This window comes from Musa acuminata, chromosome BXJ2-5, assembly GCF_036884655.1.
Source record: "Musa acuminata AAA Group cultivar baxijiao chromosome BXJ2-5, Cavendish_Baxijiao_AAA, whole genome shotgun sequence".
Lineage (NCBI taxonomy): Eukaryota > Viridiplantae > Streptophyta > Magnoliopsida > Zingiberales > Musaceae > Musa > Musa acuminata.
The window spans coordinates 8,683,775-8,707,480 of NC_088342.1; the positions used below are offsets into that span (position 1 = coordinate 8,683,775).

General features: G+C 39.1%; 3 protein-coding genes, 1 long non-coding RNA gene and 2 other non-coding genes across 24 annotated transcripts; 3 read left to right on the top strand and 3 right to left on the bottom strand.

The window, feature by feature from the left end:
- Positions 1-69: 69 nt before the first annotated feature.
- LOC103984449 (tobamovirus multiplication protein 2B) lies at positions 70-7,159 on the bottom strand. Of its 4 annotated transcripts, XR_010486940.1 has the most exons (6): positions 6,840-7,159; positions 5,044-5,109; positions 4,892-4,956; positions 3,801-4,033; positions 1,653-1,703; positions 70-1,574 (listed from the first exon to the last, which is right to left on the bottom strand). XR_010486940.1 is itself a non-coding variant. In XM_065108584.1 (5 exons), exons 1-4 carry the CDS (start codon positions 6,987-6,989, stop codon positions 3,832-3,834), a joined length of 483 nt encoding a protein of 160 aa, XP_064964656.1. In that variant the 5' UTR covers positions 6,990-7,159; the 3' UTR covers positions 70-1,703; positions 3,801-3,831. The 4 variants fall into 4 exon arrangements, 3 of the variants coding, with proteins under 3 accessions (XP_064964656.1, XP_009400209.2, XP_009400208.2); XM_065108584.1 differs by having other exon boundaries at positions 70-1,703; XM_009401934.3 differs by lacking the exons at positions 70-1,574; positions 1,653-1,703 and adding an exon at positions 3,385-3,691.
- LOC135613250 (expansin-like B1) lies at positions 611-1,503 on the top strand. The gene is made up of 4 exons (XM_065110352.1): positions 611-746; positions 839-945; positions 1,031-1,216; positions 1,303-1,503. Exons 1-4 carry the CDS (start codon positions 611-613, stop codon positions 1,501-1,503), a joined length of 630 nt encoding a protein of 209 aa, XP_064966424.1.
- LOC135613306 (small nucleolar RNA snoR14) lies at positions 2,667-2,753 on the bottom strand. The gene has a single exon (XR_010487288.1). It is a non-coding gene; the product is annotated as a small nucleolar RNA snoR14 (small nucleolar RNA).
- LOC135613297 (small nucleolar RNA U61) lies at positions 2,836-2,922 on the bottom strand. The gene has a single exon (XR_010487280.1). It is a non-coding gene; the product is annotated as a small nucleolar RNA U61 (small nucleolar RNA).
- Positions 7,160-7,192: 33 nt separating the features above from the next.
- LOC103984448 (uncharacterized) lies at positions 7,193-10,980 on the top strand. 4 transcript variants are annotated; one of them, XR_010486942.1, is made up of 4 exons: positions 7,193-7,347; positions 8,238-8,281; positions 8,455-8,812; positions 10,617-10,980. It is a non-coding gene; the product is annotated as an uncharacterized LOC103984448 (long non-coding RNA). The 4 variants fall into 4 exon arrangements; XR_010486943.1 differs by having other exon boundaries at positions 7,197-7,347; positions 8,455-8,570; positions 8,773-10,980; XR_001977932.2 differs by having other exon boundaries at positions 7,201-7,347; positions 8,455-8,570.
- Positions 10,981-12,195: 1,215 nt separating this feature from the next.
- On the top strand, positions 12,196-22,547 carry LOC103984447 (uncharacterized). Of its 13 annotated transcripts, XM_065108594.1 has the most exons (8): positions 12,196-12,463; positions 14,158-14,239; positions 14,343-14,682; positions 14,776-17,426; positions 17,537-19,286; positions 19,533-19,638; positions 20,694-20,804; positions 21,448-22,547. In XM_065108594.1, the coding sequence occupies exons 3-5, from the start codon at positions 14,440-14,442 to the stop codon at positions 18,669-18,671; spliced, it is 4,029 nt and encodes a 1,342-aa protein (XP_064964666.1). In that variant the 5' UTR covers positions 12,196-12,463; positions 14,158-14,239; positions 14,343-14,439; the 3' UTR covers positions 18,672-19,286; positions 19,533-19,638; positions 20,694-20,804; positions 21,448-22,547. The 13 variants fall into 13 exon arrangements, with proteins under 13 accessions (XP_064964666.1, XP_064964668.1, XP_064964669.1 ...); XM_065108596.1 differs by having other exon boundaries at positions 17,537-20,804; positions 21,448-21,539; positions 21,630-22,547; XM_065108597.1 differs by having other exon boundaries at positions 17,537-20,780; positions 21,448-21,539; positions 21,630-22,547.
- Positions 22,548-23,706: the final 1,159 nt, after the last annotated feature.

Here is a 23,706-nt window from a genome sequence, read left to right on the forward strand (position 1 = left end):
ATATGTATAATGATGATCTTTTGTTTATGTAATCAAGGACAACAACAATATAAATCAGCCCCCACCTCATTCTGTATGATGTCACAATCTTGCTATCTTGTAATAGCTACATAGCACAATACAAAAAATGCAAATTCTTTTTACAGCTGCCTCCAACTCTGGGCATATTACAACTCGTTATCTCAAAATCTAATTTGTTTTCCTTTTCATCTCAAAATCTAAGTTTACTGAAAGATATCATGATTGAACTATTATGATCTTAAAATCTAAGTTTACCAGAACAGTTCAGCTCATAAGAGTTCATTCATGATATGCTTTCTTAGGAAGAGCCTGTAAACTATAGCAGATAAAGCAGATCCCTGGCATTTCTTGACAAATTGTTCTTGAAGTCCAAAAAACAAATAATTCCACTGTTCCAAGTAGACCACTACATGCAAGTGTCAATCATGGCATCCCATTCTCAATCTTAGAAGAATGTCAAAACCTAAAGCTTTTCCAGTTAAAAAAAAACTGCACTATTTTCTCTATAAAAGCTTCAGCTTAACCTTCACTTCCTAACCATTGTACTTAACAACTTGTTTCCTTACTTGCTGTCTCTCCTCTTGCTTCAATGGCTCTGCCCACTCAACTGCTCTTCTTCTTACCTCTACTTCTCCAACATCCCACCAGAGCAGACACATGCAGTGATTGCTTCACCCAATCCAGGGCAGCTTACTACCCAAATTCTGATAAAACAGGAACAGAGAGTAAGATCCAAACACCTGCATGAAACATGTTTTCTGTCGGTGTGTCATTAATTCATTTGCTCAGATAATCTCAACTTCTCATCTGACTTCAGCTGGTGCATGCGAGTATGGTTCATTTGGAGCAACACTGAATGATGGGGATGTCTCAGCATCATCAAGTCTTTACAGGAATGGTGTGGGTTGTGGAGCATGCTATCAGGTTAGTGAAATCACGACCATTACTTCATTCACTCATGTTGATTGCATAGTCTATGTCACTCTACCATCTTACAATTTTTCATTAGGTGAGATGTACTGATGCCAAGTACTGCTCCAACGATGGTGTCATGATCATAATCACAGACGCAGGAGTAAGTGGCAATACGGAGTTCATTCTCAGTCAGCATGCCTTTGCAAGGATGGGCCAGAATGCTGATTTAGGTGCATCCCTTCTATCTCTTGGTGCACTCGGCATTGAGTACCGGAGGTGTGTGTGCCATTACTGAGCATTGCCATGATAGCTGAATCAACTATAGCATCGTCTTTGTCACTCTACCATCTTACAATTTTTCATTAGGTGAGATGTACTGATGCCAAGTACTGCTCCAACGATGGTGTCATGATCATAATCACAGACGCCGGAGTAAGCGGCAATACCAAGTTCATTCTCAGTCAGCATGCCTTTGCAAGGATGGGCCAGAATGCTGATTTAGGTGCATCCCTTCTATCTCTTGGTGCGGTCGGCATTGAGTACCGGAGGTGTGTGTGCCGTTACTGAGCATTGCCATGATAGCTGAATCAACTATAGCAGCAAAATATAGTCCATCTATATTGTTCAAGCCTCAAATTCTACAAAGAAAATGAACATATTTGTTAAATTTGATGGCATTTCAGGGTGTCCTGCAGCTACCCAAGCAAGAACATCACCTTCAAGATTGATCAGAGCAGCAACCATCCATCCTACTTTGCCTTCCAAATCTGGGATCAGCAAGGAAACAAGGATGTAACTGCTGTTCAGTTGTGTGAGGTACAGACTAATTAAGCATATAATACACACATGAAGAAACACATCACACTAGCTTAACTGTATGCTACAACTACTAACTCGATGATAACTTTGGATCTTACTACTGCAGACAGAGAACTTGACATGCAAGCTGTTGGAAAGGAGCCATGGAGCAGTGTGGGCAGTAGTATCTCCACCAAGTGGGCCTCTCTCTGTAAGGATGTTACAAAGTGGAGGTGATGATAGAGATGAGACATGGGTTGTGCCTCCCAACAACATACCACAGAACTGGACTTCAGGGGCTATATATGATTCTGGAATACAAGTGTAGTTGTGGTAGTAATAGCTACATGCTTTTCATATTTCTGTGACATTTTTTACCAGTCAATAGAATCAACAACCCATTCAACAAGTTTAAATATATTGTTCTGTTCAAAGAGAAATCATATCCAGAATTACTTCACTTGCATGACAAACTCAAATAGTTGAATAAGGAACATGAAAAACTGGTTGTGGTTTATCATATATTGAACAATATCACTGTGTGGGAAGACAACAAAAACATATCGTAAAGAGCTTCTCCACCAGTGATTAGAATGTCAAAGAAACAGGAAAATATACTTAGTAAACCGGAATAAGAGATCGAGTCTGGATTTTCATTAGAAACTGATCAAAAACTTGTGTAAAGTCAACATCCCCAACAGTTGACCTTTCCCATATTGTCATCCTTCAAATAACAAAAAATGGCTTACTTTAGAACTTACCAACATATAATAAGATCACATATGACGATAAATAGCGAAAGAAAAAACCAAAATAATAAATTGCTAGATGCAACGCAATGATCGATGCGTCCAAGACCCCCTTTTTTTGTTCTCCTTATAATATCAAAGAACATTGCTGAAAAGAAGTCGTAATATGAGAGTTCACGGAGGATGATCAGAACAATTCGGGATATCACGAGCAACATCATGGATAGATGTCAGTGGATTGACAGACCATGAATTTTCACATCACCTCATTCCCCCGAACCAACAAACTCATCAAAATCGTAGAGGAATCTGAAGAAAATAATAATAAAACAAATTAAAATAAATAAAATGACGGCTCGGAACTTCTTAGAGGGTTTCTGTCGCCGTCAGCGATGGACGGATCCATCTCCGGCAGATAGTTTGGGTTTCTTCATAGCCAAAATATTAACGATCTAGAAAAGAAGACGAAAGAAGAGGAACAGATGCGGAAAGAGGTCGGCGCACATGCGAGGAGCGTAATCCAATCGTGGTTATATAGCGGAGAAAGAAGAGGAAGAGAAACCCTAGATTTTGGTTATCTACCTACGTCTATCGGAACCGTCGATTCTAGAAAGATCTTGAGCAACCGCCGCCGCCGCCGCCGCCATGTTGGGTCTCTGCTGAAAACGAACCCAACCCATTTCGTGTTGACTTTATCTTTTATTTCCTTTTTCTTTTAATAACAAGTGCTACTTTCCCATCGATCCATTAATTGTTATAAAATAGACTCTTACAATAGTGAAGTATCTCCAACCTCAAGATCTTGTTCTTGATAATTTGGATAGTTCATCATGCTTAATACTAGTTCAACTATAAGATCATTTGTTAACATTCAACTAGATATATTTGAACCCCAAGTTAATGATAGTAAATTCACTTTATCTAAAATAACTCAATTAATTCTCATATCTGACACAGGTATAGAGACTTGTCATTAGATTGTGACAGACCTTGTTTAGGTCGGGTAGGAACTTGGAACCAAAATACACATGGTGGCCATTAGGAGTTTAATCCTGGGCATGTCCACAGACCAAATGGCTAAACTACAGTTTGCAAAGTTCCTTGCTTCAGTTGCAGTCTTCATTCACTGGAAAACAAACAGAGACATTGTGCAACAACGCTACTTTACATGAAACAACTTCTACCTGTAGGATGATCCAAGAGGGACCCTGCATGCAGCAATTGCCTCAAAACAGAAAAAAGGAAAGAAGGTATAAACACAGTTTCCTCAGATGCATCAAGAAATCAGCAAGGAACTTGAAAGGAGTTTTTGGTTACCGCAAGGGGGTTTGAGGTGCTTGGAAATGGTTCAGTGACTCTCATGATGGCTTAGGCCTTCTCCATTATTAGAGGAGAAAACTCCATGATCAGAAGAAGAATTGGCCACTGCAGTGTTTTCCGAGTCTGCGTGTTTTTGCTCCTCTGGTTGCTGACTGGTTGGAAACACATACTTGAGCTGAGAATTTTCCATGTGAGACAGCAACTGAGTCACAGTCTTCAGCTGAGGAGCACTGTGGACCAAACATTTGAAGAAAACCAACCATATATAAGCGAACAATGCCTACAATACCTAAATTACATAATTGTCGCATTTGTCATAGATATCAGCAGATCATAATAAGATAGAACATTAACAATCAAGTAGGAAACTACGTGAATAGTCCAACAAATACGGCATCTCAAAACTTAAAGAATAGTAACAATAAATAAAATGGGCAGCAAACACATGCTGTCTGTGAGGCAATAAGGGAGAAGTTCCAGCTTTGGTGGATCTCATGCAATCATTGAAATCTAAGACAATTTCAAGTGTAATGCTTTTTCAGAAAACCTCTTAATTGACTGAAACATGACTAACTCATGCAATAATGAGCTCAAATTGGACACAGTCATGCAGCTTACTTGTGATCAGATGGTTGGATATGCTGAGTCAAGCACTATCATGTAAGATGAAAATACACCAGCAAAAACTGATAACTTTTGCAGATGGATCAGACACACGTTGGCTAGTTTGAGCCAGAGCACTGATGGGTTTTGAACTTGTAGACTGCATCTTGTACATTGATTGATAAATGTCATCTCCAAGATTATGTTATTTGAAGTTTTAGAAAAATCTGAAACTAGATAATCTCTTTGTACTCAACTTTCATTTTCAATAATTTCAAAACCATTTTCTCCCTGGCATGAACCTAAAAATAATGTTGACATTTAAGTAATGCAAAGAACATTTCAAATGCTTTAACACAGGAAAGTCAGAATTTCTGCTTGGACAAGTGACACTACAAGAGCCTTCCTAAATTCATCAGCATATTCCTAACAACAGGAAAGACCTTGAGGGTATACTGTAGAGTTGTTAATAAAAGAAGCCTGACCTATGTAAGCTGCTTTCCATATATGCATCCAAGGAAGATATAACCCGTGGTAGTTGGTCCAGAACCTATCGACTCAAACACAAAAGCCAAAAAATGAGTGGCTTCCAAATTAAACTAATCCATAATTACATCACAACTGAGTAGCAACCTACTTGCCCAGTGTTCTTGATGGTAGATACTTTGGCAAATAGATTCTTAGGAAGCTTTATTAACTCAGCCTGCAAGAACAAGGAAAAACAAGGAGTATATAACAGCTCAACAAAAAATGCACAAACAAACATAGTTTCACTTAAAGATTCAGCACTTCTGAAAAATAACTTCATTTTTTTCCTGATAATGTTTACCAATTTCAATGGACACAAAGGAAGACACTGTGATCTTAAAGTTCAAACATCCTTTCTGTAATCAAAAAGCAATTGGACCAAAAAATAGTCATCATGCTAGGCTCAAATTCTCACAAAAAAATAGACGTGCAGAAGAAATTACTAAATATACAGTGCATAATCGACATATGTTGCCACATGCTGGGTGCACAAATTGCATATTTTGGTTGCACAAACGATAAGCATTAGCTGCATAAACAATGTAACTAGTTAGCTGATTACATAGATCAACAAGAATAAGAGTTACAATTCATGGCTTTATACTATTCGGTGTAATCTTAGAAACCAAATCATGCATATCTAATCACTTTGCCACAATGAGTTCTATTGTCACAAGGGATGTCATCTACATGAAGATTTTGAGATGATTGCTGACTTCATTTTACCTAATTACATATCAGATCTTATTATGGAACTAAGATTACAACAACAATTGGCTATCCTCTGTTTATTATGAGGAGCTAATGACTCAACAACAAGAAGGGTAAAAAACGCTGTTGTAAAATGTTTATTATGTTAATTCCTCTATTTCAGTTCTTCTTGTTTTCATTGTCCTTAATTGCTTGCAGCGCCACATGTTCACATGTTAGCCTTTATATGTACTGCATCAACACCATACAATTCTAGTATGTCAGCATACATATTGAGGGAACCAAAGAACTAAAAGTATGCACATTTAAAGAAATTTTAGCAGGCACTAATAGAAAAGACCATAAAATAGTTCACATTTATAGAGAGGAGAAGCATGACACTCAGTGCTCGAAATCAAGAATTTGCAGCTATCAGTTTGAAAGAGAAGTGACCCTTATAATTTAGGTAACAAGCTAAGGGCTTACATAGGCTGGTAATCATGCTTAATTTATGGTTCTGTATGTCTTAGAAATATGGTACCTCTCTTTTTCTTGAAGCCAAATTTGTGTTTCTTAGTTTATTTTTCCTGTTTCCTTTTTTTTCCCTGCAGGACCTTCACAACATCATGACAATATAGAAGTGCTGATCAACTCCTAATTAAACCAATGATGTCATTACAAGAATTTCACAATCCAAAATGTATCTAGATCCATGCTCATGTACTAAGACTTTTTTAAGGATCCTCAAATTATCTAGTAACAGAGCTCAATGGTTGGAAAGGATCCATGTAGCCAACCCCCAGTATTCGGAAAAAATGGGTTGCAACTGTTGTCGTGAAATGTAATCCCACATAATTGCGGACCAACCCACCAAGTGACCTTCCTTGTCCACCTAGGGCTTTGGAATGCTTCTACTTGCTTTTCCTAAAAGGTCTCTGATCCCCTGCAATAAATTTCACATGGAAACATGATTTCATCTATAGAATCTCAGTCGTATGATATGCACAGAAGGACGATCAGGTGTTGGGCCGTTAGTCTTAGAAAGAAGAAAATTATAGGAGTCCATCAGACATGGATCTCATCTCCGAGTTTTCAAGATCGAATTTTTAGAACAGGTGAGATCGTTGGAACATAAAGAGAAGAAGAAAGAAGTCAAGTTCAAGATAAATTAACAGAGAGTGGAGAACAAGAACGGAAGAGGGAAGCCCTCCAAACCTGGGAAGGAGAGGATTCCTGCATGAGGTGAAGAAGATTGGACGTCGACTGCACTGCCTGGCTTATCCGATCCGCCACGGTCGCCTTCGCGCTCCCTTCCCGACTCACCCCTCCTCCTCCTCCTCCGCCGCCGCTACCGCTAGCTGCCATCTCCCTTCCTCCCACCTCACCGGTGGTGGTAGGTGCTTTACACAAACGCCCCGAGAACGAGAAACGCGAGAAACGTCGTGGTGAAACGGAAAACTTGGAGAGTCATCCTATTTGCTTATTGAAGGAACCCGGGGCCCGTCAGATGAAACTTTAACGGCCACCACGCGTCAATCACGTAATCAACCCCTCAAAAGTGTGTGTGTGTGTGTGTGTGAGAGAGAGAGAGAGAGAGAGACGAGGGGGGGCGGTGGTTTTGGGGTTTGGGATTCTGGATGCGGTCGATGCTGCCTTACCCCGTGAAGACGCTGCGAAAGGAACCAATCAAGCCCTCGTGTGATGGAACCCTACCTTCCCTCAGGTCCACGACCGCCTTCCTTTTCTGTTAATTCTTGATTTGGGCTGGTTTTGATTTCTTCTTCTGTCAATCGTCGATGATCTCGTTCTCTCCGATGGTTTTGACATTCATATATATGAGTCTTAAGCTATGATTTAGAAGGAAAGTGAGGTAATCTGGGAAGCATAATGGATCTGGGTTTAACAACCTAGTTGCACATATTGGAAGTATGTTAGCCTCATGTAATTTGCTTTTCTAACGCCACATAACTTTGACCTCGATCTGATCCTCATACACAGTTATTTACATAATAAAGCAAAATACACATATGGTGAGATCAGCCACCTTAGTTGCTCGGTTCCTGTTTGCAATTTTTCTCATTTAATAACATTACGCAAATGAATCTCATCGAAAGTCAGCAATACATTTGCTATAGGATGTGTTCTTGTTTAATATCTTCTATCGCACCTGAGGATTGATGTGGAAACCGGATTATATCATATGCACAGATAATTAAGTTAGTAACAAGCATCCTTTTTCTTTTCTATTACATGAGAAGGTGCCATATTTATATAAATATTTCTTGTTTTTTGTTTGTTAATAAAGATGTTGCACTATCTTACCTTGAACCGACCCAAAGCGATTAGTTACCACACCTTGCCAGCAGAAATGCCTAAATTTAAGTTCTGATAGGAATACCTTAATCAAGGATACATATGTGACTGAGAAATTTGCAAATGCATTGATTAAAGAAGCAAAAAGAAAATAATTTACTTTTACATTTTGCATGGTCAAATATGCAGTCTCTGACTTTTTCTGGGAACAACAATGTTACCTTCTTACTTTTATTAAATCCTGCCTTCTAATCAATTTTTGTATAAACTTTAACTTGTTTTTTCCCTTTTCTTCTGTAGATTTGCAATTTATGCATATGCGAGATTCTCTCTGAGATACAAAGGTACCAAGAAGAAATTCTTGTTTATTCTCTTGCTCAATGAACTACTGAATTCTGTCGGTGTTTTGAGTATTGCCCTTATTAGTCCCTAATCTGAGCATGTAGGCTAGCTGCAGTAGGCACTGTATCTATGTTTTACCAATTATGATATTTTCTTCCTTTAATTTAATTTATAGGTATGAGAATACAGGATTTACTGTTAATGGTGTAAAGTATGAGCGCAGCTTGCTTATTGTGGAGAATAAACTAATGATATGGCACCAAAAACATTTTCTGAGATAGCTACTGAAAGGTTGGTACAAGACTTGCTTATAACTTGATAATGCACATATATAAGTTGTCATGTAAAATCCTTGTGTTTTGAGTAAGAAATTATGGTGGACCCTTTCCCCCTCACTTGTTAATAATTAGCTGTAACTTGTTTTGTTTAGTTGTTCAAACGTATGAACTTCTTTCATGTGAATCCACTAACACAATCCTTCTCTGGCATAAAGTTCAGTTTATTGGTGTTCAAAATTCCAAGGCAAGTTCCAGGTATATCTTATACAGGCACTTCACTGTACATGTAGTCTTGTAACATACTGGCTGTCATGAATGCTACATGCTACCATAGTTACAAAATTCACGTGAACCATCTTATCTCTTGTATATTTGTCTTGGTATCTTTTTGTTTTTATTGAAGGAGGTGGCTTAATTTCCTACATTGTTATTCATTTCACTTTTAGAGCCCGAGCTGGATGAATTGTGTTCTCTGCTTATTAGAAAAATCTGGATGTTACGTATGTAATATATGGCTTTTCTCATTAGATGAGATTTTATGCTACAAGAATCCATGAATCTATATCTTCCTTGATGTGAACAAACAGGTCAAGGTAAAATATTTTTAAAGTCTTGCTACATCCTCTGGAGATTTTTGAAATTTTTTTCTTGTTTTCTTGTTTTTCCTAGGATTCTTGTTGGACTGAGGGTTGAGGATTGTTTTCATGAGTAGATGTCCTGTGGCCTACTTTGCTACATTTGAAGCAAACTACATGGAGTTTCTCAAATGCTATAGATTTAAAAAATTGAGTGTTCTTCACATGTATCCAGATCCCCCGAGAGACTGGCAGGGTTAAATATAGGAGGACACATATCTGGGCAAACTTGCCTCTCACTCTAGTAAGGATTACTTGATTAATTTTTAGACATTTTCCTATCTAGGACGCTATCTGAGTGAGAAAATTTGGGCACATCAGCTCTAATGGGAGGCCTGGTAGTTGCAACCCAAGTAGGTATCGTGTCTATCCTCTCCAAGAGAGGTTATAAATTTGGTCTCCAGGGGATTAGAGTACGAGGCTGCCACCTAACGGACCATGGACCACCAACTAGGACATGGGGCATTTCCTCAACCGAATTAAATTGAAAACAAAAGAAACCTCCGGCAACATCAACTGCTTGGCAACCCGCCGACAGTCCCTAAAGTTTGGGGAGAAGAGTTTTTAGGAGCTCTAATGGAGGGATCTTACCCAGAAACTTGTCATATAGGCTTGTTTGCCAATTTTCATATGCAAAGGCATCTTCCTTTGGATCGAGCTCTACGTTGAGTCTCATTCTTCTCTGGATTCAGTGGAGCTTATCCTCCATTGTTGGATCTAGCTGTCATTCTCCTACACAGTTGAGGATTTTGGTGGACTATGACTCCCTAACCTCCCCCCTGTGGGGAGGTGGTATCCTGCTTCTCTTGATCCTGCTCAGGGGGAAGCCGAGGCGGTAGGGAATCAGGTGGTTCTGATGGAATCGGAAGTGGGGCTTCCAAGAGAGTGTTGCAAGAAGGAACAATCGTCAAAGCTTCTTACTCTAGAAACTTAGAGAGAGAAGGAGTATACCCAGAATGGTTGAGGACAGGATGAGTTAATTAAATTAGAGTATTTTATGCAGGGTTCAATGAGCGAAAGTTTGGATGTTATCATTTGTTGTTTGTTATCATTTTGCTGCACAACTTAATCCATGTACTAATTGAAGAGCACTATTGCCAATAGGATTTTACTTGTTATAGATGTTGTAGAATAACCAAATAACTATCAAGGAAAAAAAAAAATGATGTCTTTCAGATGTAATAGTACATTGTTATAGCTGTAGCAGGAGTCATTAGATAATATTTCGTTAAGGCTATTCAGTAATTTTCCTTTTTTGATCAATATGTTAATATAGGTGCAGTTGTTTGCTATCTACCTGCTCATGAAGTAACAAGTCAGGGACATTCGTTAATAATTTCATATGTTAATTTCTGCATCCGAGTGACATGAACTGGCATCTATTATCATGGTTATGCCACTAATGGATGATAGTGGTTGTGCAGGTCAATCTTTTCTGTACTGAGATTCTCTCCTAGCTTGATGATGAGCCTTCTTTGCCTTTGCAAATGAAGACAGTCGTGTTGCGATTGGCGAACGAAGCATACGATCTCCAGTCACTCGGAAGTTGGTTTCATTCTCGAGTGTTTGAAGATGATCTGGTCAATCTTTTTTGTACTGAGTTTTTCTTCTAGTTTGAAGATGAGCCTTCTTTGCCTTGGCAAATGAGGACAGTCATGTTGCAATTGGCTAAGCATACGTTCTCCATTGACTGCCAAGCTGGTTTCATTCTCGGGTGTTTACTTCAATCAAATGTTTCTCCTCTCGTTGTCATCTTTATACACGCTTGAACCCATTTAATTTTTGACTTCCTTTGATTGCAATCTGTATTATTATGTCTTAAAAAAGCTGTTGAAATGATGGGAAAAATAATTATGTTTCATATAACTAATGATACTTATGTGGGTTAATTATAGATTATTTTTTATAGTTATACGTTTTTAGCATCTTGATCTTTAGGTTTAAAAAAATTATTTTTATAATTTTTATAATTATAAAAATAAAATATATAGTTTTATTTATTTTAACGGTGTTGATTTAAGTAAAATTATAGATAAAATATAATTTTAATGTCTCAGTGATAATTATATTAGTGTTGACACAAATGCATTACGGTATCATCTTTCCTTGTATTGTTGATGTAGATACAGAGTGGTATTGTCTTTCCTTGCATCATTATTGGCATTGATATAAATATAGAACGATATTATTTTGTATCTTTATTGGCGTTAACAACATAATTATTGAGATATCAATACAAATGTAAAGTGTCTTGCTTTTTTTATTTTATTTTTTTTCACAATCGATCTCTCTTCTCGTCTACAACAGTCATCAACCCCAACGATATCGTCGTTCACTATCACAAAAAATATAATTAAGATATTTAAATTAATTTTTTATTTTTTATTTTTATATTTTCGTCAATAAATAGATGATATTAAGATAAATATAGTTAGATATTTTATTTTTATAATTATAGAGATTAAGTATAAATTTTTTAAGTCTAAGAATTAAAATATTAAACATGTCTAAAAGTTTACCTATATATATTGCGGCATCATGATCAGCTCCATCAGGATTTGATCCGATGGACGGGATAAGCTCGAGCGACCACAAGGTTGATAGCCGCTCACAGCCGTCCGTGCGCGCTGCCGCTATCCTTCTGTGGGTCGACTAACCGTCGACTAACCGTGTCTCTTTAACTCCTCGTCCGGTCCAATGAGTCCGGGTCGTTCCGGTCCGCCGCTATCCTTCTGTGGGTCGACTAACCGTGTCCCTTTAACTCCTCGTCCGGTCCAATGAGTCCGGGTCGTTCCGGTCCGCCGCTATCCTTCTGTGGGTCGACTAACCGTGTCCCTTTAACTCCTCGTCCGGTCCAATGCGGGTCGTTCCGGTCCGAGTTGAACCCGATCGAGGTCCGGAATGGTGGCCTCGTAATTAGGTGGACAGAGGAGGGCAAATTGGAAGGAGATAAGGGTGGGGGACTACCGCGGGCAAGCACAAAATGGTGGCAGATATCTAACATTATGCAGCAAGAGGGGACTGTGAAGGAGAGGCGGGGAGAAGCGAGAGAGGAAGGGAACGGATCGTCAAAGAATAGCGGCGCCGATGCAGCGGAGTGGGTGTTGATCTTCGAGGAAGAATAAGAATCCCCTTTGTTTCTTTCTCTCGGACGCGGAGACGAGGAACGCGAAGGACGGAAGCCGGACAGGTTGAAGAATAACGGAAGGGAAAAGGATAGGAAAGGAGGAAGGAGAGAAAGAGGCGGTTGATCTCCGACACTTAGGTCCAGGTATTGATACCCTAGCTTGTGATCTAGGCATGCTTTTGTTAGGTCATCTTGCGACTCGAATATGAAGGATTGCCGCGGTGGCGATAATGGCCGCCGAAATGAACCGCCGTGGTGGGGATTTCGCTTCGTTGAATCGTGTCTTTCGAACTAAGGAACAGATATTTTGGCATGTATGCTGTGTTTTTGGTATTTGAACACAGTTCACAAAGGCCTGGATCGTGGATCTGTGTGGGTGTCGACAGGATCCTCGCAGAAACACTGTAATAAGTATACTCGTGTTGGGTTTCTCGGTTTGGGTCGTCGGTTTGGGTCGTCGATCTTGGAAGAAACGAAGGGATTTGCTCACTGCAACCTGCTTCTTGGTGGACTTGCTGCTTGCGTCGTAGTGCTCTTCCCTAGGGATGGCCGTCTCAGGTCTAAGCGCAGGGAAATGTGCTGTTTTCTCTTCTGACTGCCGCCGGGAATATGGTCTAACAAGCTCTTGATTCTTGTCGCCCCTGACGATTTCTGCAGTCTACCTGCTGTCTACTTTTCGTGGGTCTCTTTTAGGTTTTGGCTTGGGGCTTAATCTGGTGCCTACGCTGGCATCATCCTAACAGAAGGTGCTATAGTTTCTCTGATCGGATGCGGAGCATGACATCATTGTATCTTCTTTGGGTACCTATTTTTTGGGATTTCAGTTGATGTCAGGTTTCACAGGGTTGTGAAACTTCTTCCTGGCTTTTAAAACCTGCGGCTCCTGCCATATGTTGCAGTGTACTGGCTCTTGGCTTGAGCTTAAATCTACTGGTATATGCAATCTGCCACTTGTTGGTCACTCGTAGGTCTCACCTTGAGCTTAAAAATCTAATGTCCTGTCATCATCCTTTTCGGTAGGACTGTCTTGGCTCCCATAGAAGATTTGACTGACTGAGGAGAATGGCACTTTTGCTTCATCTCAGGGTGTCTGTTTACTAGGATTTTAGATTATATTATATTTCACAGGGTTCTTGATTCTTGTTACTCCTACCAGAGAATTGTTTCTCTAAGATTACTATGCTTGAGATGTGTTATCCGGGGTCATATTCATCTTGCTTCAGAGGATCTCTGCTGCACTTGTACTTCTTGACTGTGCTGGCCTGGAATTATTTCTTATTCGCTGAATGGATGGGAATTAATTAAAATAGGGAATCACCAGACTTCTGTGTATTGTAGCCATGCAGACTATGTTTTCTCGACCATTGGGTTTTTTAATATGGAAAATTTTGACCTAAACATTTTATATAGCAGAAGCAACTGCCTTATTTACTGAGTGGATGATGGAGATTAGCAATTGTTGTGAAGCAGAATAATCACCATCCAAAGGCTAGTTATAGAGGAACAGAATCACCTTCTTTTTCTTGCATGTGCTTTTTTTCTAACTGTTACAGCAGGAGTAATTTTAGATTTTTGTATTTTTTTAATTGTTGAAAGTTGAATTTTTAGTTTGGTTCACAGTTTAACTTTCTCTTAAGATATGATCTTGACTACAGTAGGAGGTACATAAATGTCTGTAATGCTTGTTAGCGTGCTATACAAGAAGTCCTACCACCAAGTTTGGCACTTTTTGTGTATTTTTTGTGGGTTGGGATATTATTTAATTTGAATCACTTAATATGGTCTCTTGATATACAAGTTTTAATACTCTTTCTTTCTGTTTTCTTTTGGCACTCCAGAGATCTTCCACAGTGGCTCTGGACCTGCAAGTTGATCATTATTTCTTTTGGCCAGAAAGATGATGAGGGATTTGAGTCAATGGTTGGTCTTATCTCTTGGACCACTCTAGTTCTGTAAATGTTTTTGTTATTCTTTAATGTTTTTCACTGCAAATCATTCCTAATAAGTGGTCTTTACCTTGCAGGTTCATCTGTGTACCTTTTATGGAGGTTGTGCCTCAAAAGTTTTAAACCATCGATGATTAAAGTGCTGCATGAGTTGTGATTGCAAATGTGCAGTTGATGGTTGTGGAGCTTTCTCAGAGAATACAGAGTAACATGGGACTTGAACTTCCAAGACCTATAGATCCTCACTTGAAGTGGAAAACAACTGGTAAGGGCAGGCAAAGAGGTGCAAGACGAGCTAGAACTTCATATGCTTGGGGCAATCAGAAAAACCGTATGGTCAATAGTTTCAGGAGTGAGGGTATGATGCATAAGGGTCCGAAGAGAGCAGGAGATATTTCTGTCTCTGAGTCTGAGAAGGTTTTGCTTGTGATAACTAAACTACACTAGAGTACCCCCTCAATCAGACCTCTTCTGTAGCTTATTAGTAATGATCCTGTTCTCTGTTTGCAGGTTGGTGTCAGCATTCTTGGACGACGCTTCAGTGACTCCCTCAGTATTGTTCCCATAAAGAAAAGGAAAATTCTTTTAGTTAATTCTCCATCATCTACATTGCAGTCTACTTATTCAGATGATTCTGATCACTTACTAGAAAGCCAGCTTGCTTTTTATCTGGAAACTTTAGCATATGACAAAAATCATAACAAAAGAAATGTTGCTGATAAGTTGACTATTTTGGATGACATTAATGAAGAGGCCGGTGATGTAGATTTCTCTGGCATGTCAATATTGGCCGCTGCTGCCTGCAGTTGTGAAATAGTGAGTGACACCTTAAACATTGGAGGTATTGTTTCAAAAGGATATTCTTATAAAGAAGAACTTTTAGAAGGCACACAAGGTACCCAATCACATTCCTTATATGAAGATAAAGACCGGCAATCTGAATCTACTCAAGATTTACAAGAAAATTGTAACATCCCTGTGGAAGAATGTTCAGCATTCAAACCTACCGATGATGATAATCTCCAAGGGTCAGCGAGCCAAAAGAACTTCACAGTTTCATTGCAAAATGATTCTGATGAGATAAGATCCTCTGTCTCTGATTCTAGGCTTCACTGGGACCTTAACACTGCCATGGATGCCTGGAATAGCAATTTTGATGCAGCTGTAGTCTCCGAGCCACTTCCAACTGATCCTGCATGTGAAAATCTCAGTCACAATGAAAAGCTGGCAGATTTTGAAACTTTTCAGGATCGAGTTGGAAATGCAGAGAGCACATGCTCTACTGGACTTGGTGAAAGCTTGGAAAATGTGGCTGATCTCCCAAAGGATGACTGTGCATTGCTTAAGTCAGAGGTTTGGGAAAAACCTGATTCATGCAATAATAATTCAATGACTGATCATGATCACGTAAAGCGGTGCTGCTCTCTTCCTTATGGTGATTGTTTGCTCGAAGAGAATGTGGTTACTGCCTCAGTTTCTTTGGTCAACTCTTCTGAAGAAACTGAAGTTGTTTACGATCAAAGAAACAGCCTCTGTAGTACTGAACTTGTTTCTTCAGTAGCTAGAGATATTCTTGGTTCCTTGAGGGATGCCACTTTGGTAATTGAATCTATTGATAAAGCAAAGGCTGATGCAGACTCTGGCTTGATGTCAGAAACTGAAACATCATTTTGTCTTTTGCCTTGTAGTGGGAATACCAGCTCTGACTTCCATAATGATGCACATAATCCTCATCTGAATTTGGTACAATCAATCCGTAAGCCAATCTCCGATGAGAAACCAAATATAGTTGCATCCAATACTGAGAGCAGCTCTGATGATCATTCTGTGGCTAATGCTGAAGTAGAACAGCTTATTGACGTAAGCATCTCTCAGATTGAGGAGCATAGAGTTCTGAATACTGATTTAGAGAGTGGTGATCAGTCTTCTGTCCTTGCTGAGAAAGCTTCTGATGTTTTGTTTGATGCAAATGCTATCAGCAATATGGTGGAAACATGCCGATCTGGTGAAATTGTACATTGTGATGACATTGATGTCACCAATGGTCTGCATGCCGAGGGATCTTCCAGAGAAGTGGATGGGAGTCCATGCCTATTAAATGGTCATCATCAGAGCAGCTTAGGGTCATTCTATCCTGATGTGTTATGTTCTATAATCACATGTGTTGGCAAATATGAACAGTCTACAACAGAGCTAAAGGTTGACAATGATAAATGTGTTGGGTCTGTGGCACCTATTTCAGTTTCAGCTGATATGACAGTGAAAGAAATTGATGTCAGTTTGGTAGATAATGCTATGAATACTCAGGAGGCAGGCAAAAGCTACATGGATTCTTGTGTAAATTATTCTGGAGAAGTTGCTTTCAATGATCATATCCATAATTATGACTCAGATGCATCTCATCTTGATGCTTGCCAGGCCAATGGAATGGAAAAAGTCGACCTTCTGGTAGATGAGGACTCTCAATTTGAGGATGGCGAATTTAGGGAATCAGTTCTACAAAGTTGGGGAGAAGATGGAGCTGAGGAAAGGGAGGCTGCACATTTGGATTATGGCTCTGACAACAGAGAGAATGCTGTCCTTGAAGCAGTTTCTTGTTTCCCTGATTCTCTTCCTTCTTCTATTGAAAACATGATGGGTAAAAGCAGGGATGTGTCAGTTGCTATTCATGATGGAGCAGCTAACATTATGAATAGTTTGTTTGTTGTTTCTCAACCTTCATTGAAGTGCTTATCCAAATCAGCCTCTTTGGATTCAGGGGATGGGAAGAAAACTTCTACAGATATCGGTAGTAAGGATTGCACAGGTCATTTGACAGTGAAGATGATTGGACAGGGTGGATTTCAAGATGGTGAGAATAACAGGTGGCCTCCAGCTTGTGTGAGAATGAAATATTCAGGATGGGATCAGTTGCCTGTAGCCTGTGTACATATTGGAGATGGCATGTTGGACACTGGGATTGGCTCTGATAAACAAGATGGTAAAGCTGGTGCTTTGGATGAATCTGGTGCTGATGAATCGGTGGGAAGATCTGGTTTGTCATTCAGGAGAGGCTTCTCATCCCGAGTTGAGAGGCCGATGTCCTCAGATGAGTCACATAGGCAAGATAGTTCTTCTGCTAGAATAACCAGGCGAGATAGTTCTTCTTCTAGAATGACCAGGTAGATTATTTCTAGCTGTTATCTTACTATTTGAATTTGTCAGTTTCTTTTAATTACAAATTTTATAAAGAATCAAATTTGTGTAGTTGATTATGTTGTGATGTTTCCAGATCTGATGATCATGGTGGTCTAAATACGAAAGTTGAAAGGAATATTGGTGCTCCTAAATCAGTTGGGACGGGCAGATCATCTCAGCATCCTCAAAGGATGGTCAGAGACATACATTGCTTTGATGCTTCCAATCATCATCATCCCAAGTGTCCCGGTTCACCTGGTTACTGTGATGCACCTAGTGCTCTACCTGGATCAAGGAATGTGGCTGCAGCAGCTGCTGCAAAGGTGGAGAGTAATGGCTTTGTTGTTGCATATGATGGCACGATAGCTAAGGCAGGTGGTGCTGGAAATGCTGGTCGTGTGGTAAGACAATCTACCAATGCTTCATCACAAAGTAGATGGGGGTCACAAGCTGAGACAGAGCTTGCATGTGGTGTGCAGAGAAGATTCAGAAGTTTAAAGGACATGAGCCCTAACCGGCACTTCAGTGTCAGTAGGAGCCAGGCTGGTAAATATGGTCATGAAATGGCCAGGGACCGGTATTACAGGCTTGTGCCTGATGACAGAATGAACTTATCACCACCTGTGCACCATTCATCTAGGAGATACAGGAGCTTCTCTCCACACAAGGGGCCCCTTTGTCTATCTCGTTCTCGCACTGGATTTCCTTCAAGATCTAGAATTCGATCCCCTCATCTGTGGACATCCCCTAGGAGAAGTGAAATTGGGATGAATAATGTCTTGGGTTATTCCAGGGGCAGCAGGTCTCTCAGAGCCAGAATGGAGAGAATGAGGTCACCCCATTTACAATCTAGCGTTGAGGACCCCATGGTAGGGTATGGCCCCACATCGAGAACCTTTGCTTCCCCATTGCATCATTCAAGTTGGATTGATGAGAGGGATTCATCCAATCACCTCAGGGAGCATGATTACAGGCGGCGATCTAGAAGAAGTCCATATACTAAAGCTTTTACAAACTCGAAGCTTGACTCAGTGCATTCACACGGAAGATCAGAGCCTAATGGTCGCCATCATCATCTGCATTCTGGCAAGATCCCCGAGATCGCTGGTTTGAGTAGAGGATATAAATGTGCTGGAAGTGATGATAGAATGGGATATGGCGATAGGTATCAATCGCTCCGACCTTGGAGCCAAGAAAACACTAATAGCAGTAAAAAGTTCTTCAGGTAAGAGATGGGGGTTCCACACTCATAAATCTGGACCCAAATTCGTATATCAAAGTGTGGGCCCTAGGGTATTTGGTAGGGCCCAATTTTGATCCAGCTTGGGTAGAACCTCAAGAGTTAAATGAAAGAAAGGTCATTTTAATTATAACAGGTGTGCAAACCCTGGTACCTGCTTCAAGTCCTATGCATCAAAGGTTGTGATGCTCGCTTCTGGGCTCTAGTTCATGATCTTGCTTTAATCGCATGAGATCAAAGAGATGGTGAACCCTTTTAAAGTTTGTCTCCTTGGAGAGAAAGGCATCTAGTTTCAGTACTCTAGCTTGTAAAAACATTACATTGTTTTGGGCTTAAGGCACAGTCTTTTTTTCGTAATTCATTTTTGAGTTGGATTCTGGCTCACCAAATTATGATCAATTAACAAAGTTTGAATCTGTGTCCTTTAGCAGTTGGCATGCTTTTTGAACTTAGCCACAGATACCTTTTGAGCTGTCTGCTTTTGTTAGGAAATAAACTGTTTGCTTTTCAACTACTCTTCTGCTCAGGGCTTTTTGTGGAACCAATTTCAAATCAGCAACAAACAGCATATATTTTTTTATTGTATAGCAAAAAGCTGCTCAAGGTATATCTTCCATGAAATTGTTTAATATGGTCAGCATAATTTTTTGACAGTACAGCAAAAGTCCAGGAAATTGGTTAATATGATGCTTTTCTGTGTTATAGAAGTGAACTTCATATGGCACTGAGCTATGGTTCTGATCTCCGGAAACCTCTGATTTAACATGATAGATCATTCACCCAGATTTTCCACTGCAAAATTTATGATAGGCACTTCTCAAGTTCTGATGTCTTTCCTGCTTCCTACCAGGTGATGTCTGTGCATCAGTGACATAGTAGACTAAATCAGCACAATCATCTCAATGTATGCAGTATTAGAAAATCTATAAAAGAGGCTGCTACTGAACTTGTTCAAGGTAATGCTATTAAGTTGGATAGAAGTACGTGTGATGTGTTTGGAATCTCCACTTGTATGGCTATAAATCTCTCAATTTACTTGGTACCTTATTCTAGTTGTCAAAAATTATTTCATTTAATCCCTCATATATGTATGGTGTTCAAGTGTGAACTTAAAAAGCATTGATAACTGCAGTAGTACCTTGTTTCTCTTGATGTAATTTTTGCCTTTTGCTATCTGTATCTTTACTCTGTGACAATATTTTGGCATCCTTATTGCAACACGTTACAATATAGTTTTGGGGGGGGGCTAAATTGCTTCCTACAATTATGTATTTATAACTTTTCTATTTGCCATTATTCTTGTTGTACCTTATCTTAAAAGGTGATATTTGTTCTTTGCTTTAGGCTTTCTTTTCTTCGCCATCTGGTTAAACATCACAGCTAATTAATAATTTTCTGTAGTTGTGGTTATTCCTGATTTTTGTGTAGGTAAGAACTATTCTAAAAACCGAATAGCTTCGATAATAATGGGGTTTTTTTTCAACTGGCAGGGAATTCTTCCTTTAACTAGCTATGAATCTGATTATTTTGGGAAGCTTCACCTTGGCATGTCTGAAATGAAATATTTCTTTATGGTTGTCCTGTTTGATATCAGATGCGCATCTTCATGTAGCTGATGTTATTTTAAATGAGTATGATATGGCACCTTTCTTGACCATCACTAGTACATATCTCCAATGCTGGTTAATGATTTAGGTTCTTCATAGTTTTGAAGTAAGTTTTAAATTTTGCAAACACTGCAATTTTAGGTTTTAAATGAGATTGAATTTAGAAATTTTCATTCGCGGAACTTGTGATGAAACAAAGATGCTTCTTTAGAGTTATAGGTTATTTTTAGAATTACAATGCATGTTATTAGACTTATTGTGAGTGTTTTAGAGTACCTTCAAATGCTCCACGTGTAGTTTTTTGTGGTATGCATTTGTAGCTTAAAGGAGAACTAGCTGAAGGCTGGAAGAAGAAAGTGCTTATAATGGAGAAAGGAAAGAGATAAATAGTACTTGTGTTGCAGGAAACCCAGAACCACAGTGGGTGGCTGCTTCACCGAGGAAAGAAGAAAGGATAAGATGGGATGGTTGGAGGATCCTGCTGCTGCATGGTATGATTTGGTGATTCCCCAATTGTGAGTCAACATTTCTTCTCCAAGAAAACGTTAAAACAGTCAGGTTTACTCTGATGTTAATTTTAGTCACCACTGAACTAAAATGCATAATTTGGCTATTTATGATATGGGTTAAGAGATGAAATAGATGGTTGTCCCTGACTGCATTACAAATGACCAACCAAGATATCTCGTCTTGTTATCTTTTATTAGTTTGTCTTGTATTATCAACTCTTTGTACAGATTTGTTCATGCAACTGTGTGTCAACCCTTTGATTTGGGTCAGTATATTGTTAATTTTGCTTTGGAAATATATATACTACCATTGAACTGGAGTAAGTTCAGAACAAACCTATGGGGTTGTTTAGCATCATATTTTGTAAGCAGTCTGTTATCAACCCTTTGGCCCTTGCCATAGATTACTTTTGATTAAGAACATTGTTCCAACTTCCATTTGTGTGATATCAATGTCCTGAGATCCTGTTTTGGTATACATATGCTTATTGCTTTTCAGAGATCATCAGCAGTTGCTCTGGATGCAAGTTCATCATTCAATCTATTCTAGTTTTTATTGCTGTATAGCTTTTAGTGCTGCTTTAAGTTACCTCTTTCTATCTGGAATCTTTGATAAATGATTTGTAACAATTTTCTTTTCTGACTGCAGGGTGGTGTACATATCTGGAAGACTTCAAACTTTGTCAATCTTATGTTAAGAATGGAGAGAGCTTATGCAATTTGGAGCTTGCCGAAAGCTTGGTAAATGTGGCTGGCATTCCAAGAAATAGTTATGCAATAGTTACTAATGAGGCGTAAGAAAACCTGATACATTTAGTAGTAAATCTGCAGATTTGAAAGTTGATGACAACAATTATGTTGGTTTGGTGGCCCCTATTTCCATTACAGCTGTTAGTACCATGGCAAACACTATGTTGATTTGATAGATGGTACCATGGACACTGTGGCTATGGGCAAAAGCTATGTCAGTGTCAACTGTAATATTTTGACAGCAGGTCCCCATAGCCAGAACTGAGATAATGAGGATTGATGAAAGAAAGGATTCACCCAATGGAACCCTTGCTTCCCCTTTACATGCTTAAAAATTGATTTATGAAAGAAAGGATTCACCCAATCATCATAGCGAACATGAGTTGCAAGGAAGTGTTGTTCTGGAAGAAGCCCACTTATTGAAGTATTGCAAGGAAGACCAAAGGCTGATGACTACAATCTTCCTCCACACTCTAACAGGAATCCAGAATTTGCTGGTTTGACGGGGGATATAAGTGTGATGGTACTTATGATAGAAGGGGACATGATGGTAGATGCATTCTGTGGGGCAATACAACATTGATAATGTTGTGAAGCACTTCAGTTAATATGTTTAGGAGGTTTGCATTTTCGTAATTCTGGACCATGCTCAGGAGCTTCATCATTCTTTCAGCAGAGAGAGAGAGAGAGAGAGCCCAAGGGGAATTCTCAGCTAGCTTGGAAATTAATCTCACAGACATAAATGACAGAATGTTAGGAGTGGAAGTTCTGATACCGGTTTCAAGTCATGTGGCGTCCAGGGTTGCAACAATATGTCTTCTCATCGAAAGGCTTTGTGACTGCAACATACAATTTAGTTAGCCACTTGTGTGGGCTTCTAAAGAGATGCTGAACCCACTAATAGTTTTTCTTTTTCTGTTAAAAGTTGCAGACTCATATTTCCACACTATAAAAGCATTACATTGTTAGTAGAAATTTCTAATTTTTGGGATAAGTTCACATTATTTGTCCTCCATTTTGTTCTTCTATAAATTATTAGGCCCTGTTTTATGTAGGGTGTAGACCCTGTATGATCACTGAACTGTTACTAATTACTGAAATTTCAGCCTGTGCCCGTTGGTGATTGAAGTGCATTTTTAAGGGAGCCAGATACATAGTTTGAGCCATCTTTTATCAGAATTCAGTCTTTTGCTTTTTGAATGTTCTTTAACTTCATAGCTCCTTGCAAACTCTCACTGAACCAACTTCAATTGCAACTATCGGCTACTATTGTGATTGTGCCACATAAGAGCTGCATGAAGGTAATGCCTTAGGAAGTTCTACTACTCAACTTTGTATATTTTGTTTTGAGACAGAATATGGTTTCAGTGTGTGATATTGCTTTTGCTCTTAACAAGTAATTCTTCTTTGCCTCATGTTAATCATCTCCATATATTCATTCTTATATCCTATGTAAAAGACTGCTACTGGACTTGTTACCAAATCATCATCGTAGTAAATTGCATGACTGTTAGATAATACTTTATCATCTAACTTGTGTTGGTTGTGAATATCACAATGTAATTATAGGTACTTGGGGTGCTATAGTTCTTGTGTTAACCTGTACTTTGCTCAGTTTTTTGAGTGTGTGGTTTATTCCATTGCTAGATTAATAAACACTACAACTAGTAATATTTGCATTGTGGCTTGTGTAGTTTCTCCTTCGGGGCAATTTTTGCTTGATTGTAATTAGTCTTTCTTTTTAAAACTAATCCACTGGAACATTGAAATTAAATAGTAAATACTAACAAATTTATTTTCTGTTTGCATGCCCCTTTCCTAAGTACTGGAAAAAGCCTTCTATGGACGAAAGCAGTAGCTCCCACACAAAACTGGTGTATCCTTTTGCTGGTTCGAGGATGCCTTCTTCCTTACATGCTAATTACTTTACATGCAGTTTTTCGTGAGTGCCTATGCTGCACGTCTTCGGTGATGAGATAAATTGATGGTCTGGATTCTTAACTTGGGTTTGCAGCATCCTTTTTGACATTTGTGCAAATAACTTTTCCGATTTATTGTTTTGCCGGAACTTAGTAGTTGTATCACAGAGATAAAAGCATATGGTGTAATTTTTTATTTTGGAACTGAGACACAAGTTAAGGGCATTTATCATTTGGGA